Source organism: Neomonachus schauinslandi, chromosome 1, assembly GCF_002201575.2.
Source record: "Neomonachus schauinslandi chromosome 1, ASM220157v2, whole genome shotgun sequence".
NCBI classification, from domain to species: Eukaryota; Metazoa; Chordata; class Mammalia; order Carnivora; family Phocidae; genus Neomonachus; species Neomonachus schauinslandi.
Genome location: NC_058403.1, coordinates 214,365,654 through 214,381,733, shown reverse-complemented (window position 1 = coordinate 214,381,733; position 16,080 = coordinate 214,365,654). Strand labels below are relative to the sequence as shown.

The 16,080-nt window shown below is 64.4% G+C and overlaps 2 protein-coding genes across 4 annotated transcripts in view; one reads left to right on the top strand and one right to left on the bottom strand.

Annotated features, from left to right (window-relative positions):
• The first annotated feature begins 597 nt into the window (after positions 1–597).
• FGF22 (fibroblast growth factor 22) lies at positions 598–3,840 on the top strand. 2 transcript variants are annotated; one of them, XM_021705415.1, is made up of 3 exons: positions 598–864; positions 3,105–3,208; positions 3,319–3,840. In XM_021705415.1, the coding sequence occupies exons 1-3, from the start codon at positions 651–653 to the stop codon at positions 3,514–3,516; spliced, it is 516 nt and encodes a 171-aa protein (XP_021561090.1). In that variant the 5' UTR covers positions 598–650; the 3' UTR covers positions 3,517–3,840. The 2 variants fall into 2 exon arrangements, with proteins under 2 accessions (XP_021561090.1, XP_021561089.1); XM_021705414.1 differs by having other exon boundaries at positions 3,296–3,840.
• A 1,146-nt stretch (positions 3,841–4,986) lies between these two features.
• The window catches only part of RNF126 (ring finger protein 126), an 11,760-nt gene continuing 666 nt past the window's right edge, over positions 4,987–16,080 (bottom strand). Inside the window, exons 2-9 of one of the 2 annotated variants that reach the window (XM_021705041.2) lie at positions 8,924–8,982; positions 8,600–8,663; positions 8,058–8,302; positions 6,889–6,957; positions 6,745–6,814; positions 6,071–6,164; positions 5,808–5,923; positions 4,987–5,722 (exon numbers count right to left, since the gene is read on the bottom strand). In XM_021705041.2, coding sequence (XP_021560716.1) covers positions 5,573–5,722; positions 5,808–5,923; positions 6,071–6,164; positions 6,745–6,814; positions 6,889–6,957; positions 8,058–8,302; positions 8,600–8,663; positions 8,924–8,982 — 867 coding nt within the window. In that variant the 3' untranslated portion in view covers positions 4,987–5,572. The remainder of the gene's footprint in view (positions 5,723–5,807; positions 5,924–6,070; positions 6,165–6,744; positions 6,815–6,888; positions 6,958–8,057; positions 8,303–8,599; positions 8,664–8,923; positions 8,983–16,080) is intronic. The other variant, XM_044918901.1, reaches the window with a different exon arrangement.

Sequence of the window (16,080 nt, the reverse complement as noted above, 5' to 3'; positions counted from 1 at the left end):
TCCCCGTGGCATGCCCAGTGCGGAGGCCGGGCTGGCACAGACATGCAGGCCAGGACTACCCACCCAGTCTCTGACCCCTGAGCAGCTCTGTTGCTCCCTGTGTCTCTGTCCAACTCACTGTCTCTCACAGATCGGACTCTCTTAGCCGCCCTTCCCTGTGTCTCTCCCTGTAGCTGTCCGTGTCCCTGTCTCGGAAGTCTCTCTGTCTCTGTCTCCCTCCGTGTCTCTGCGGGCCCGCCTCTCTCACACCCACGCCCCCGCAGCCCCTGCAAGCTAAGCCGGTGACTCACGGACACGCACTCCCCACCCCGCAAGACAAACACGCGCGGAGGCAGGAGAGTTTTCCCGAATGGGCCCCGCCCCACGCCCTGGCCCCGCCCCAGTCGCCTCGTTGCCCCGCCCCTGCGGCTCTGGCCCCGCCCCCGAGGCGCCCGCACTGGCCAGCCGCAGCCTCTCCACTGGACGGCTCCTTGCCCGTGGCCCCGCCCTCTCGCCCCAGGCCCGCCCCCTGTGGCTCAGGCCCCGCCCCGAGGCTCCCTATTGGCCCGCGCGGGCTGGCCCTGCAGGGCGCCCCGCCCCCGCCGCGGCGATGGCCGAGCTGCGGACGCGCGGGGGGAGGCAAGAGCCGACGGCGAGCCGGGCGCGGGGCCATGCGCGGGCGCCTGTGGCTGGGCCTGGCGTGGCTGCTGCTAGCACGAGCGCCCGGCGCCGCGGGGACCCCGAGCAGTCCGCGGAGACCGCGCAGCTACCCACACCTGGAGGGCGACGTGCGCTGGCGGCGCCTTCTGTCCTCCACCCACTTCTTCCTGCGCGTGGACCCCGGCGGCCGCGTGCAGGGGACCCGCTGGCGCCACGGCGCCGACAGTGAGTTCGGGGAGGGGGTGCGGGGTAGACAGTCCGGCAGGAAGGACAGGGGCGGCGGCAGGAGTAAGGACGAGCCAGGTCCTCTGTCCCGTGAGGGTGTGTGGTGTCAGCCAAGTCACTCCCCGGCGGGGGCCTCAGTTTCCTCAACCGTGAAGTGGGTCCAGCGCACGCGCTGGGAGGGCTGCACAGGTGAGGTAGGGGTCCCAGAGGAAGCTCCCCACGCTGGCCTGGCTCCGCAGCAGAGAAAGGTCTTTGCAGAATAGCTGAGTGGTTGAGTAGCTGAGGTCACTGGGTCCACTTACAGAGGGGAGGCGGCGACCCCAGGACCCAGCTATATAAGGAAGTGGAAGCAGAGCTAGGGTCTGAACTCTGGACTCCCCACAATGCAAATCCAAACCCAGAACGTGCCCGAGTGAGGGACCCCTCTCTTTCTTCCCACACATCCTTTTGGTAGATGAAGCACAGAGAGGGGAAATGACCTGCCCAGGGTCACACTGCTGGGGTGCGGGTGGGGGTGTTGCTGGGGCTCCTTAATGCCCAGAACCTTGTCAAGTTGGAGTCACTGTCCCTGATGCCCTGCCCAGCAAACAGTAGGCACTCAATAAGTGTGGAATGTCTGAGGCAAGAGGAGACATGGGGGCAAAAGAGAAGGAGGACCCTGGGGATCACTGGGGACCTAGAGCCTCAGTGACCCTGTGGGCCTGTCTTGGTCTGCTCAGAGCTCTGAGGCCTGGGCTGGGGGGATAGCTAATCACTGGCCACTGCCTGAATCACTGCCATTAGGGCAGATAATCACCCCCTGCCCTTCCAGCTGCTTTCATCGGGCTCCCAAGGCTCTCATTAGCCTCACCGGACAAGGACAATGACAGGGGGACTGGCTGGGCCAGTCCATCGGTGGTGGGCACAGGCAGGGTGTCTTCAGGCTGGATCTTCTGGGTGGTTTGGGACAGTTGCTGCTTCTCTCTGAGCCTCAGTTTCCCCATCTGGGCAGCAATGGTGGTGACATGGTTGATGGCTCTGTGGGGGGGGGGAGGCGCTTGGAGCTCTTCTCTCCTTCGTTAATTCTGTAGTTATTAATTGGGTACCTATTGTATGCTGTAGTGGGCACAGGGGACATAGCAGTGACCTGGACAGCCCACCTTCATGGGGCTCCCACAGCAGAGGGTAAAGCCGTTAAACAAGTGGATGGCTAATTTGGTTATTTCACAGGAGGCCATGTAGGGTGCAAAGAAAATGAAAACAGGGTGATGTACAGGAGATGACTGGGGGGGCAGCTTTGCTGGAGAGGTGTGGGGCCTCTCCAAGGAGGTGGGCTTGAGTTGACTCTAATGTAGAGAGAAGGACCTGGGTGCCTGATAGTGGAGGTAGCAGGTACAGAGGTCCCATGTGACATGGGGTGAGCTCCCCATCACCTCAGGCATCCAAGTCCAGACTGAAGACCAGAGGGCAAGGCCTGGACTCCAGAATAGGCCCTGGTACATGGGTGGGTCGAGGGTATGGGCAGCTGCTCATCCCCTGGGTCTGCCTTGCTGGACTGCTCAGAGTGGGGCAAGGCTCCTCTGGGGTCACCCATCTGCCACTTCCCAGGCCTCAGTTTCCCTCTCTGGGAAGTAGGCACAGTCGGCACCTCCCACCTGGGGTTGTGGGGTGCAGTGCTTGGCATATGGTTGGGGCTCCAGCAGCAGCAGTGACTATCATGGAGCTGAGCACACCATGCTGCCCCCCCCATCCCACCGCCTCCTGCCACGCCTCCCATCTGGAGCTCCCGTCATCTCAGTGGCCAGGGTGGGAGGCGAGCACCGCCTGTGTGGCTGCCGCTAGGGGGTCTACACCTGTTATGCCTCACTTGTGCCCAGGCAGTCCCCGCCTCCTCTGCCTTGGTTTTCTCAGCCTTGACCCGCCAGGGCCCTCCCTGCTCTGAGCTTCCAACCTGGCTGGGGCTCCTCAGGGCCCAAGAGGCCGGCCCCTCCGGGCTGACGTCCTCCCGCCTGGCAGGGCCCGTCCTGCCTCAGGTCTTCACACTGGCTTGAGAGTCCTTCCTGCCCCTCCATCAGCCCCATCCTTGGAGTGCTCCTGGCAGGGCCTCTGTGCTCCCCTGTGTCAGGGACAAGCCAGGGCCAAGCACACAGTAAGCGCTTGGTGAGTGTTAGCTGCGAGAACGAGCCAGCCAGAGTAAGTGGATGAGCGGACGGTGGGCAGCAGGCCCTAACCAACCCCACCCCCAACCTCCCCACCCCCAGGCATCATTGAGATCCGCTCCATCCACGTGGGCGTCGTGGCCCTCAAGGCTGTGCACACGGGCTTCTACGTGGCCATGAACCGCGGGGGCCACCTCTACGGGTCGGTGAGTGCAGCTCGTGGGGCTTCTAGTGGGCGGGTGTCTGGTGGGGGGGTGTCCGGTGGCCCACCTCACACACCCGACCCCCCGAAGCGGGTCTACACTGCCCACTGCAGGTTCCAGGAGCGCATCGAGGAGAACGGCTACAACACCTACGCCTCCCTCCGCTGGCGTCACCGTGGTCGGCCCATGTTCCTGGCGCTGGATGGGCGGGGGGCCCCGCGGCGTGGGGGCCGGACACAGCGGCACCACCTGTCCACCCACTTCCTGCCTGTCCTGGTCTCCTGAAGTCCCCAGGTCCGCAGCATGCCTGAGCTGCATGTCCAGGGGCCGGGGGCCGGCGAGCTCAGGCCGTGGCCAAGCACGTCTGGTCACTCGTCTTTTCCCCAAGGATTCATGGAGTGTCTGCTGTGTGGCGGGCTGGGGGTGCTGCGGGACCCCCGCAGACACGGCCTGACCCCCAGGGAGCTCCTGAGTCGGAGGGGAGGTGGACACAGGTGTCCAGTCACAAGCGGGGGGTGGGGCACGGAGGCCCCAGAAAGGCCCCACCCCGGGGATGGAGCCTGAAGGACAGGGCCATGTAGTCACCAAAGGGCTGAGACGTGGCCTAGGCAAAGGCTCTGAGGTGGGAGCCCATTGGGGTGTTTGAGGCAGGGAGGAGGTGGGAGAGGCTGGGGCAGAGTGAGGTCTGAGGGCTGGGGGAGAGAGGGCGACATGGACATGCAACGGGGTGACCGGTCCCCGTCCTGGTCCCGGGACCTGGGACGTGTCCTCTCACGTGGCAGAGGGGACCTTGTCAGGGCCCCCGAGGAGGGTGTGACCCTGGGTTCCCGGGGGGCCCGGCGTCCTCACGAGGCCCTCACAAGGGGGAAGCAGAGGGTGGGAGTCCCAGAGATGGGCAGACCCCACGCTGCTGGCGGTGAGGATGGAGGGGGGCCGCGGGCCAGGAAGAGGCCGGAGCCGGGTCTCCCGGGGGCCGCAGGGGGACGAGGGGACACCAGCCCTCCATTCTGTATTTCTGAGCCCAGAACTGTCAGAGAATCGGTGTGTTGGTCACAGCGGCCGTAGAGCAAACACACGGCGCGCACAGTCTGGAGGTGCTTGCACTGCAACCGCGGTCAGAGCTCCAGAGCTCCCGCGCTCCCGTGGGGCAGGCAGGGCTCGGAGTGGGAGTGGGTGCCGCGTGCAGGCCATGGGGGCCCCATGCCAGCATCCTCCAGGGGCTCGGCGGGACCCGGGGCAGCCGCCCTCCCAGCACCCCTGAGCCCTCACCGCCAGGCTGAGCCCCAGCCGAAGGAAAAGGGGTGCAGAGCCCAGGTTCAAACCCCAGCCGAGCTGGGCCCGGCAGTTCCGCTCGGGTGTCCCACCCCAGGCAAGGTGGGACATTCCGCGTGGGGAGGGCGACAGTCCCTGGGGCGGGGCGCAGGCTCCCACCCCTCCCCGCAGGCCCCTCCCACTACAATACAGAGGACAAAGGCAGGGAGCGGGCAGTCAGAGGGCGCTCACTGCGGTCGGTGGAGGCCGCTGGTCCCTGTAGCCACACAAACCTGCGCGGTCAGCGGCCCCGCGGGCAGGGCCCCCGCGGACGGGGCTTTTCCAGCGGCCGCGGCCTTCACGCTCAGGGAAGCTCTGGCGTCTTCAGGCGGGGGGGCTGCCGGCGCGCTCCCGGGTCGGGTCTGAGGCCGCGGAGCTGGCTGAGGCCCGAGAAGCCCGACCTCGCGGCCGCACAGCTCGGCCCGCCCCCAGCGCCCGCGCGGAAGGAAAACGCCAACCACCTGCTTCTCTTTCTAAGTAGGTGTATTTTTAAATAGCTTTCAAGATACACATATTTTTTCCTTTAAAAAACGTCTGTCGGAGCAGTTTTGTTCTTGTTTTGCTGGTCATCCTGTGGTCCCGAGCCCCCTGCGCTTGGGTTGGGGGCTGGTGGCCTGTCCAGGCGTCGCGGAGACCCCGGCCTAGTGGCTCCACCCGGTCTTTCCACAGATCATGCAGGGCCGCGTGTGAGCTAAAACGTCCATTTATTTCAAAGCAGTAATAATTTAAAATTATAAAAACCTTTCCGCCGTTGACTGTGTGGAGGGTGAGGTTAGAGACAAACGGGTGGGGGAGCCGGGGACGCCCCGGGGGCGCTGTGTGCCCAGGCCCCCGCGCCAGACAACCGTGGGGAGGGCGGAGCTTGCTCCAGCCTGGAGGCGGTGGTCGTCCGAGTCTCTCTGCCCGCCGTGGGGGGGGGGGCGATGCGGGAGCCGAGGCGGGTGGGGGCACCTCCAGGCTCCAGCTCGCGGCGCCCCCCCCACCTCCCCGCAGGGCCTGGTGCGGGCGAGGTCCTGTGCTCAGGCTGGGGGCCGGCCCGAGGCGGGGGCGGGGGGCTCAGGAGTTGCCGGCCGGGTTTTCGTTGCTGGGCGAGCTGGAGGACGACGACGACGACGAGGACGAGAAGCTCACGCCGGTCAGGCCCGGGGGGTTGGTGGCTGTGTTCTGACCAGTGAGGCTTTTCCGGCACACGGGGCAGCTGTCGTGCTTCGCGGGGACAGAGGGAGGGCCGGTTCAGAGGCAGAGCGGGGGGGGGGGGCCGCGGGGGGGGGGGGGGGGGGCACCGGCTCACCTGCTGCAGCCAGGGCACGATGCAGCCGTCGTGAAAGAGGTGACTGCAGGGCAGCTGCCGCACGCGCTCCCCCAGTCCGTAGTCATCCTTGCACACGGGGCACTCCAGCCCGGAGCCTGCGGGACGGGTGCCTGTGACCGCCGAGACCCGCGGGGGAGCCTGCCCGCCACCCCCCGCCGGGGCACGCAGGGGCCGAGGCCACACCCGGCGTCCTGGGGGACGAGACACAGACAGTGTCGGGACAGGGGCCGAGAGACACACACCTACGTGTTCCTCCGTGACGGGGACGGTGGGGAGGGCCTGGATTTTCTCTTTGTCTGCAGGCGGGGGGCCTGTGTTTTCAAACTGATTGAGGAGCTGAAAGACAAGAGGCCAGAGTGCCGGGAGCTCGGTAGGCAGGTGCGGCCCCTCGCCCCGAAGGGCTCTGAAATGCAAGGCTGGGTTACCTGCAAAAGCACCAAGGCTGTGTTTTTCCTGGTCCCCGGATCCCCCCACGAGGCTGAGCCCCACGCTCCTACCCACCCGTCCGCATGTCCAGTCAGGGTCACCTTGCACCCAGGGCAGCTGCAGCCCTGGGGACAGTGCGACCTCTCCCAGCGCAGAGGGTCCCACCCAGGGGCTGGTCCCTGAGGCCTCCTGTCAGCTAGAGCCAGAGGGCTGGGTCCTGCTGTGGGGAAGCGCACCACAGTTCACCAGCAAAAGGCCTCACAAGGGCCGCCAAGTGCACGGTGACCACCCCGTCCCCGGGGCAGCTCAGGAGAATGTGGAGGTCCACGTGGGGCACCCCAGCCTCAGGATGGGAGTTATGGAGAGCTGGGGAGCAGGGCATCCACACCAAGGACTCTCTCGGCCTCTGGGAGCAGGGCCCATCAAGCTCCTCATCCTCAGCAGGAAAGATAGCGACCCCCGTGCCCTCCTCGGGGAGGTGACCCTGTACCTGCGTGATGATGGCATCCAGGCCGTTGGCCCCCCAGGCATAGTCCATCGGGTTTGAGTGCAGGACACCCCTGCACAGAGAGGTCTGGGGTTCAAGTGGCGGAGGGGCCGGGCAGGGCGCAAGGGGACCCGCCCACCTACTCACCAGGGGCCCAGGCCCAGGCTGGGGATGCTGGCAGGAGTGATGATACCATTGACCAGCTGCTGGATGATCCTGGAACAGAGTGGGAGGCCCAGCCTGTGGTCAGCACCCTCCGAGGCTGGGCACCCCAGAGGAGGAAGCAGAGGAGACACATGTCCAGCTTCGAAATTCACAGCGTTTAAAGGCTATGTTTTCAACCAAGAAGATTTGCGAAGACTCAGACACGAGACAGACCCTCATTGATCCCGGAGGCCTGGACAGCGCCTGTGAGCGCGAACCACATCACATCGCTCCCTGTCTTACAACCTGGGGGCGCATCCCGGAGGTTCCCAGCCCCGCCATTCGCAGCGGCCCTGAAATGTGCCGGCTGAGGTCGCAGTGAAGCCAGGGCCCGAGCCTGGGGCAGCCGCTGCAGGGCAGCTCACAGATGGGGGACACCAGGGGCATCAGGGCAGCCCAGACTGTGTCCTTGGCTGGAATCGAACAGGACAGAGCACGTCGGGGCTCCCTGTGCATCTAAACCCATCTTAAGAGACACAGGCGCTGCTCTGTGTAGGGCCAAGTTCCAGCCATGAAAACGCTGGAGAAGCCTGGCCCTGTACCCTCTGGGGGCGGGCCCTCCGAGGAACGTTTCCTTTTTACCCCCAGTCCTTCTGAACAAGCCTCAACTTTCAAGGAAGCCGTCCTGGTGCCAACCCCAGCATGGAGGGAGCCTGGGGCTCTGCTGAGGAGCACGGATGCCAGAAACCCACCCCATTTGCCTGCCGCCCTGGGAGACAAGGACCCAAATGGGAACCAGCCGTGTCTGAGCCGATGGGCATGCGGGCAGGGGTTGCAGGGGAGAGGCAGAGACCCCTCTCAGAAGGACGGGGGCAACTAAGTGCACAAGAGGCCCCCTGGCCCTGTCCAGGTCCCGCCGCATCCTCAGGCCCTCAGGCCACACTTTAGGGTCCCCCTCTGCACCCCATCAGCATGGTGGGCTCAGGCAAAATCTGCCTGGATGCACTGGGGAACTGCCCTGCCCAGAGGTCAGCTCCAGAACTAGCAGCCACGCCCTCTGTGCCCACAGAACCTTCTAGAAGGGCAGATGGTCAGTCTGCCTGAGTCGGGATGGGACAGGTTGTAAGACTCCCACGAGCGCCCCAGCCGCCGGCTACCCCCAGGTGCCTCACCCTTCCAGCGTGGGGACGCCTTCGTGCCGGCCGGTGGCCCGCCGTGCAGTGAGGCGGGCGCGGGGCTGCCGGGCACCATATCGGTGCCGGGAGTGTTGCTCTCTCTCCCGCCGGCTCTCGGGGTCCCTGCCCTCATCGGTCTGCGCCCCAGGGGGGAACGTGGGGATCTCGAAGCTGTCGTCAAAGATGCCGAAAGCAAACTGGCCGTAGCCCTGCGGCAGCGTGAACAGGTGCTGGTCCACGGTCTGTGGGGAGGAGGGCCGTGATCACGGGCAGGGGCAGGAGCCCTGAGCTGCCACCTGGGTCCTGCCCAGCCCAGCCCCTTGCCTGGACCCCACGTTTCCTCCATGCGCCGAGGGGTGCTGTCCTGGGGTCAGGGCTCTGAGGGATGGGGACACACCAGGGGACCTTGCCATGTGTGGGATAACGGAGGAAGGAGCGGCCCAGCAGTCAAGGGTCAGGCAGGAGGAGCAGTCCTGTGAGGCGAGGGGAGGGGTGGGTAGCTGCCTGCAGGAAAGGGTGCAATCTGGGGCCAGACTCACCTCGAATGGTGGCCTGCTCTGGTCCGTGGGGGCTGTGGAGGGGGCGGACCCATTCTCTGTACTCCTGGGAGGACGGGCAAAGTCAGCAGTGGGGGTGTCCCACCGGGACCCAGGGCCACCGTCCCCCTCTGAAGCCCTGCCCGTGCCCTGGGTCAGGAAGGGGGGGGTCATCTCCCCTACCCCCCCAACCCACCGTGGCCCATCCAGGCTCTGTCTGCCCCCAGAACTGAACCAGCATTCGGTGCAGCACCCCGCGTCCTGGCCACAGCCCCGTCCGCACCCCGAGGGGCCTGGTCCGGCCAGCGTGCACCTGGGCCGTGTTACCTGGTCTCTTCTGGAAGCTCCTCAATAAAACCAGACTCGCATCTGGGGCAGATGTAATCCTGCAGAGGAGAGGGCAGGTGAGTGCAATCTTGGGGTCCCTGCCCCCGGGCTGAGCTAGCTGGACACCCCCACAGGACGAGCTCCAGGCACACCTGTGAAACTGCTCAAGCCCAGAGTCGGAGCTGGCAGAGGCCCCGCTGGGTGGGCCTGGGTGGGGCCTGTGTACGGACACCCATCAGCCGTGGCGTGACTGGAGCCCCCTGGACCTGCTGCCCTGCTGCAGGTGGGGCCCACGCTCCCGGGTCATCTCCCCACCGTCCCACAGTCCCACAGTCCATCAGCCTATGTTCCTCGGGACGACAGAAGTCGTTTCAAGGTCTCCACTCAGCCACGTCAGCTGCTGAAGGCTCTGACAAGGCCTGTACCAAACAGGCCAGCTGATGCGGGTCCACCGAGCAGTTCCTGACTTGCACAGATGGACGACATTCTGTGAGTGCCCCCCACGTGCACAGAGGCACCTGCCCCAAGCTCCGGGGCGGTCGCATGGGTGACCATGGAGCCCCAGGACTATGGAGGCCTCAGTAGCTCAAGTCCCAGGAGGGGGCCGCGGAGGGGGGGAAGCACCACCCGGGCACAGGGACCAGCCTGTGGGTGTCCCGTGGTGGCATTTCTGGGACGTTCCAGCAGCCCTGGCACAGGGCCTGTGACCCCATCCCCACTGGCCACGCCCCCTCCCCCCGGCCCACCAGTGCTGTCCCAACTGGACAGTGGGGGACCGGCCCCAGGGGAGCCACAGGCACAAGCCCCCAGCCGTGGGTCCCAGAGCCCCACCACCAGCCACCAGTGCAGGGTCTGCCCCCGCCTGCTGAGTGGCAGAGAAGGTGGGGGGACGGCTGCGGACAGTCCCAGGGGAGCCACAGTGGGCGGGCCACGTCCCCTCACCTTCCTGCACGCCGAAAGCAAAGGGGGCCCCAAAGGACACTGTCTGAGCCAAGTGGGGAGCACAAGAAGGAGGTGCACAGGTCGTAGGAACTGGTATCCAGGACGTATAAACGCGTCTAACAGTTCAGCGACAAAAACACAAATAACCCAGTGAAAAAACGGCCAAAGAACCAAGACAGTTCTCGAAAGACACACGGATGGCAGGGAGCCGGAGAACGACGCCCAGCACCGTCGGTCAGCGGGCAAGTGCAAACCAGAGCCTGGAGACACCAGGACGGCCCGACTCCAACACCAATGACAAGTGCCGGCGAGGACGTGGAGACCTCAGAACCATCCGCCACGCCGGCGGGGACAGTCACGCAGTTCCTCGAAAAGTTGCACACGGAGTCACCGGACGACCCTGCAATTCCACGGCTGGGTACACGGCCGAGACACGAAAACGCACGTCACACCAAACCCGCAACTGCACGTCCACAGCGGCCCCACTCACGGCAGCCAAAAGGTGGCGACAACCCCAGTGTCCGTGCGCAGGTGGATGTGGCCCACCCACGCACCGGAGCGTCCCTCGGCCGCAGACAGGAGCCAGGCGCCCATACGCGCGGCCCCGGGGACGGACCCCGAGCCCACGACGCTCAGGGAGGGAACCAGACACAGAAGGCCACACGGGGTGTGAGTCCACGTGGGTGACACGTCCGGAACAGGCTCATCCACAGACGGGAAGGGGGCTCGTGGGGGCCGGGGGCGGGGGAGAAGGTGGGGAGTGACCATTGATGGGGGCAGGGACGCTCAGGGAGGGACCCGGACACGGAAGGCCACGCGGGGTGTGAGTCACGTGGGTAACACACACAGAACAGGCTCATCTGCGGATGGGAAGGGGGCTCGGGGGGCGGGGGGCGGGGGAGAAGGTGGGGAGTGACCATTGATGGGGGCGGGACGCTCAGGGAGGGAACCAGACACGGAAGGCCACACGGGGTGTGAGTCCACGTGGGTGACACATCCGGAACAGGCTCATCCACGGACGGGAAGGGGGCTCGTGGGGGCCCGGGGGCTGGGGGTGGGGTGACGGCAGATGGGGACGGGGTTTCCCTTGAAGGTGATGGAATGTTCTGGAACTGGATGAGGTGGTGGGTGCAGGACTCCTGAGTGTACAGGAAACATTGAGGGCACACTGTGAACAGGTGGGTTGTATCTCAACAAAGCCACCAGAAGGAGCAGCAAGGACAGCACCCTTTGCCCCTCTGAGTAGGGACGTGGGGGCAACGGGCAGCTCTGCAGCACAGTGAGTGCCCAGCCCTCAGCACGTGGGGCGAGGGTTCTCACTGCCTGGTAGAGCCTCTAGGGGAGGGAGGGTTAGGACACGGGCTGATGTGGCTGCAGGTATCTGTGGTGGCCTCGGTTAGGATCCCGGGAATCAAACCAGTGTTGGGCATGGCCGTGTCACAGACAATACTGGGTGTCTGCCCAGGGTTGCCCGTGGCTCAGGGTGGGCAGGAAGGTCCAGGCTCTCTCTGTATCCTGGTGGAGCCCACCCCCCACACACACCTGCCCTACAGATGAGACAGAAATCAGACCTGTGCCTGCTGTCTCCAAGCGGGATGGCGAGGCTGGGGAGGGCCTATGTGAGCAGCTGTCCCTCCCTCTCATCTGAGCATGCTGCCTGTCCCCAGCCAGCCTGGAGGAGCCAGAGCAGGGCCGGTGTGGCAGGTGGCCTCAGCCCAACCTGCTGGCAACAGGCAACCTCTCCTGCCATTACTGAGGCCTGCGGCCGCTCCTGAGCATCACCTGGGAGCCCCATCTCACACGGGGCACAAGCTCCTCATCCCACTCTCTGCTCTCCACTCTCCCCTGTGGTCAGCTCAGAACACCGCGGCCTGGCCACTCCCGCTCCCCTGCCCCATCCAGGCCACCTCCACCTGCCCTCTCTTCTCAGGGCCTGCACACCATCCCCTTTGCCGGAGTGTTCTCCCCCGATAGCTACCTGGCTTGCCCCCTCTCGGAAGTCGGGTCTCTGCTCAAACGTCACCTCCTGGCTGCAAGCCTCGGTCTCCCCACCTGTAAATGGAGGATGGCCTCAACCCTAGGGCTCTGAAATCCAGGAGCAACTGGGGACTGGAGGGCTACGGCTCAACTGCCTCCGTGCTCTGAGTCCAGGCTGGCCTGTCAGAGCCGTGGCCCCCACACCTAGGAGTTCAGCAGGCTCCACCCTCTGCTTCTAGGCAGTGGGGAAGGGACCAGATCTGGGGGTGTCCCAGTGCTCTCCTCCTCCATGGGCACACCCCAGAGGTTTCTCTTAAACCTGAGTACCCAGGGGCGCCTGGGTGGCTCAGTCGGTTAAGCGACTGCCTTCGGCTCAGGTCACGATCCTGGAGTCCCGGGATCGAGTCCCGCATCGGGCTCCCTGCTCGGCGGGGGGTCTGCTTCTCCCTCTGCCCTCTTCCCTCTCGTGCTCTCTGTCTCTCATTCTCTCTCTCTCAAATAAATAAATAATCTTAACAACAACAAAAAAACCTGAGTACCCAGTAATAGAAAACTGCAGCCAAGCAAGGAGACCCTGGACAGAGTGTCTGCGGCCCACAAGGCAGAGCCTGTCTACCAAGCCTGGGTCCAGGTGGTGGCAGCCCCATGCTCCCAGCCCTCAAGTGTGAGCACCTGTCTCTAACCGATGGCTCCTCATGGTGAATTAGTGACGTCTCCCCCTAGGAGGGAGGGAGGGGACCACCCCAGCATCATCACCAACAGTGGTGGCCACAGCACCGAGGACAGGACGCTAAATTCACTGAGCGCTCGCTCCCTGTGCTCAGCCCCCATGATGCGCCTAGGTGGTGCGACTCAGCCCTCCTCAGTGACAGGGAGGTCAGCCAGGATGGCCCTTAGGAACAAGCACCAGCCCTCATTCATACACCCCTTCACACCATGGCCAGGCAAGTACGGTTACATCCGGGAAACTTCAGCGGGCGTCAGAGACGTGGCTGGCCCCACAGGATGGTCTGCTCTATGGTGACGCTGGGCTCTGTAGGCCCAGGCCCGTCAGGGCTCCTCCAGAGGAGGCAGAAGTCCAAGTGCGGTGCAGACATCAGAGGGACACGGACTCAGGCCCAAACACAGACATGATGGGACTCCCGCACCCCTGCAGCCCCCTGCTCACCAGCCACGAACCCCAGGAGCACACTTGCTGCCCCACACAGCCGTTCTCAGCTGTCACTGGGCAGAGGGACCTGCCAGACCCCATGGGAAAGCCGACCCTGCCCCTCACCACTCCCCAGCCTCCCTGCACTTTATTCTTGGGGTCTTAGCAGCGGCCACCACGCCCCACGCTCACACCCCATCTGTCCCCCGAGCATCTGTGAGCATCGCGCACATTGCTGGGTGCGGAGCCACACCAGGACCTGGCAGTGTGTGAGGCCCGCTGTGAGCCAGAGATGTGCACACACACAGCCCAGCACTCGTTTCCACCCAGGGGTATCCAATCCCACCTTCCTTATCTTCCCAGGGTGCTTCTGACACCACTGCTAGCCGGGACGCCATAGGATAGGACACGTGTGCCCGCTATACTGGGGGTTCCCCCTCACCTCAGCCTGCCACATGGCTCAGAGGCCTGGGGTGCCCTAGGGCATGGCTCAGCCCAGCATCCAGCCACCTCTTTGGGGCTCAGCCTGCTTCCGCCCCTGCTGACTTCAGACCCTGAGCAAACACCAGCCCTCTTTGGAGCAACCACTGTGTGGGGCTGCAGGGTGGGGGTGGGGCAGCTCACACATCGAGGCTCCCTAGGCATCCCTGGTGCCCGATCTCAACTCCATGCTCTGCACTTCCAGCGAACCACCGGAGTCAGTTCCACACTTAACCTCCCCAGGGCCCCGGTTTCTGCATCTGCAAATGGACGGCTCACCATGGGGCAGGGCCTCCCTGCCACAAGCAGGGCCCAGCACAGCACACAGCACACGGCCACACAGGGCTGTCAGGTGCCAGAGGGTCCAGAACGAGGCCACATGGTGCCTAGGAGGCAGGCCCAGCTCCATGGAGGGCTCCGTGGAGAGGACTCCATTCATTCTGCTAAAAACTGAGGGAGCCAGGACTTCTCCAGGCCCCTCTAGGAGCAAGGGCAGCGGACGCGTGAAGAGCGCGAGGGCAGGCCGGTTCTCACCCCAGCACCCCTCCAGGCCCAGTCTCTGTCCAACCGTGCACTCAGGACATTCCTGAGAAGGAAAGCAGTCACCATCATGAGACGACAGGTGGAAAGAGGGCCATCTAAGGCGCCACCTGCAACAAGGAGCTCAGGGCGTGAGGACCCCGGACTTCCACCTGCTCCATCCACCAGCCCATCCGGGCTCTGACCATGGACGCTCCGCTTCCACAGCCCCACAGTCACGCCACCCAAACCAGCAGCACATCCACCGCATCCTGAGTGCTGCCGTTTCCCGGGAAGGATCGAGTCTGGGCTTGTGTGCCAGCCGGCCTGTCTGGCTCCTGCTCCCACGTGCCCTGCCCCAGCTAGGCCGCAAGCCTGTCCCTGTGCGTCCTGCAGGTCAGGCGCTGGGCTCCTTCACACACACACGCTCCCAACTGGACCCCACTGAGTGGGCACGGATTAGCTCCTCAAACCCATCTTGCAGGCGGGGAAACTGAGGTCCAGGGACGTTGAGCGCCTTGCCCAGAGCCACATGGCGCAGATGCGGCACAGCTGGGTGTGGCCTCAGCCTGATCCTGCAGAGAAGCCCCCAAAAGCAGGCACTGTCTGGAGGGACCACCGCAATGACAAAAATCTAAGGTAGGAACTGCACACAAGCCAGCCCCAACGCCCTGTAGCCCACTAACACCAGCACCACCTTCCCATGACCAGAACACGCCGCCACGGGGGCCAGGACCTTCCACCGCTACCAGGTTAGCTGAGTGTGCGTTTCCGGCCCCGCAACATCAGGTGTGCCCCTTACTGATCAACAGTCACCCTGTCTACTGCCCCTCGTGGAATCCTATTCCAAACCCACAAGCAGGCACGCTCCTTACCGTTATTTGCTTTTACAGAATTTACCAGCACTCCCAACTAAATATTTGCCAATCACTTACTCAACACTGGCTCCCTGACCAGTCTATAAACTCTGAGGACAAAAGTCAAGGATACCTTGACACCACTGGATTCTATGCTTAGGAAGGTCCTCACCAGCCCGGCGACAACTGCAAGAGGTCAGGGTCCTCCAGGTCCAAGGCCACACAGCCAGGAAGCGGCCACACCTGGCCAGGACCCAGGCCCTGTGCTGGCCCCAGGAAGAGAGGCCCAGAGCAGACAGCTGTGCAGACTGCCCAGCCCCACCACCAAGCAGGCCACTCCGGGGGAAGCCCGAGACCCAGGGCCTGTCGCGGGGCTCATGCCAGCTGCAAGGGGCTGTATGCAATTAATCTACGCTGGTGAGCTGTCAGGGGACCAGCCCCTTCCTGCCATGGTCGAAAAAGATTCCGAGTTGGGGCTGCAGAAAGCCGGAAGAGGCAGAGCAGGACTTCCGGGAGGGAGGCCGAGTGGGGCAAGTCTCAGCTCCCCCAGCAGGTGCTCACACATCTGAGGTTTCATTTTGTTTCTCCCTCCTCCTGAGGAGGAAGGAGCCCCTTGCCTCTGGCAGCCACACCTCCCTACCTTTCCTGGCCTCCTGGGCCCAGACACCGCTCTCGGCTCCACACCCCGACTTTAGCCCACTTTCCTTCTCTGTGGCTGGGATGATGCCTAAAGACTCCTTCCCCAGCCCCCTCCCAGCCCCCTCTTCCCAGGGGTCCCCACAGCTGGAAAGGCAGATCGGAGTCTGGCTCTGATACCGGAACACCCTCCATCCACCATCCACCACCCACTAGCCAGGCGACTGTGGGGAGCATGCCGCCCGGAGATAAAGTACAAGGAGAGCCCCGAGAAAGTGCTCAATAAATCCTCACCGCCTGCAGCCCCTTCACCGAGGCGGGGGAGGGTTCCCAATCCCACACCTCCCTCTTCCTGTCCTGCCTGAGCTGGCCCAGTGGCAAATGTCAGGACCACGGCTGGCCTGAGCTTCCCCAGGTTTCAGATTTTGCACCTGTAAGGTTGGAGAGGGTCGGACGGGATCACGGCTTTCCCTTCCGGCCTGGGGCAGGGAAACACGGGTCCCACCCTGGACCCCCGGGATGAGGAGCCTGAAAACTGTAACCTTTAACAAGCAGCCCCCTCCCGCACCACCCGGTTTGAGAAACGTTGGCCCTAA

Coding starts and splice junctions, on each gene's coding strand:
- FGF22 (XM_021705415.1), top strand. CDS start 651: ATGCGCGGGCGCCTGTGGCTGGGCCTGGCGTGGCTGCTGCTAGCACGA. Junction 865..3,104: donor CTGGCGCCACGGCGCCGACA/GTGAGTTCGGGG, acceptor CCCCACCCCCAG/GCATCATTGAGATCCGCTCC. Junction 3,209..3,318: donor GGGGCCACCTCTACGGGTCG/GTGAGTGCAGCT, acceptor TGCCCACTGCAG/GTTCCAGGAGCGCATCGAGG.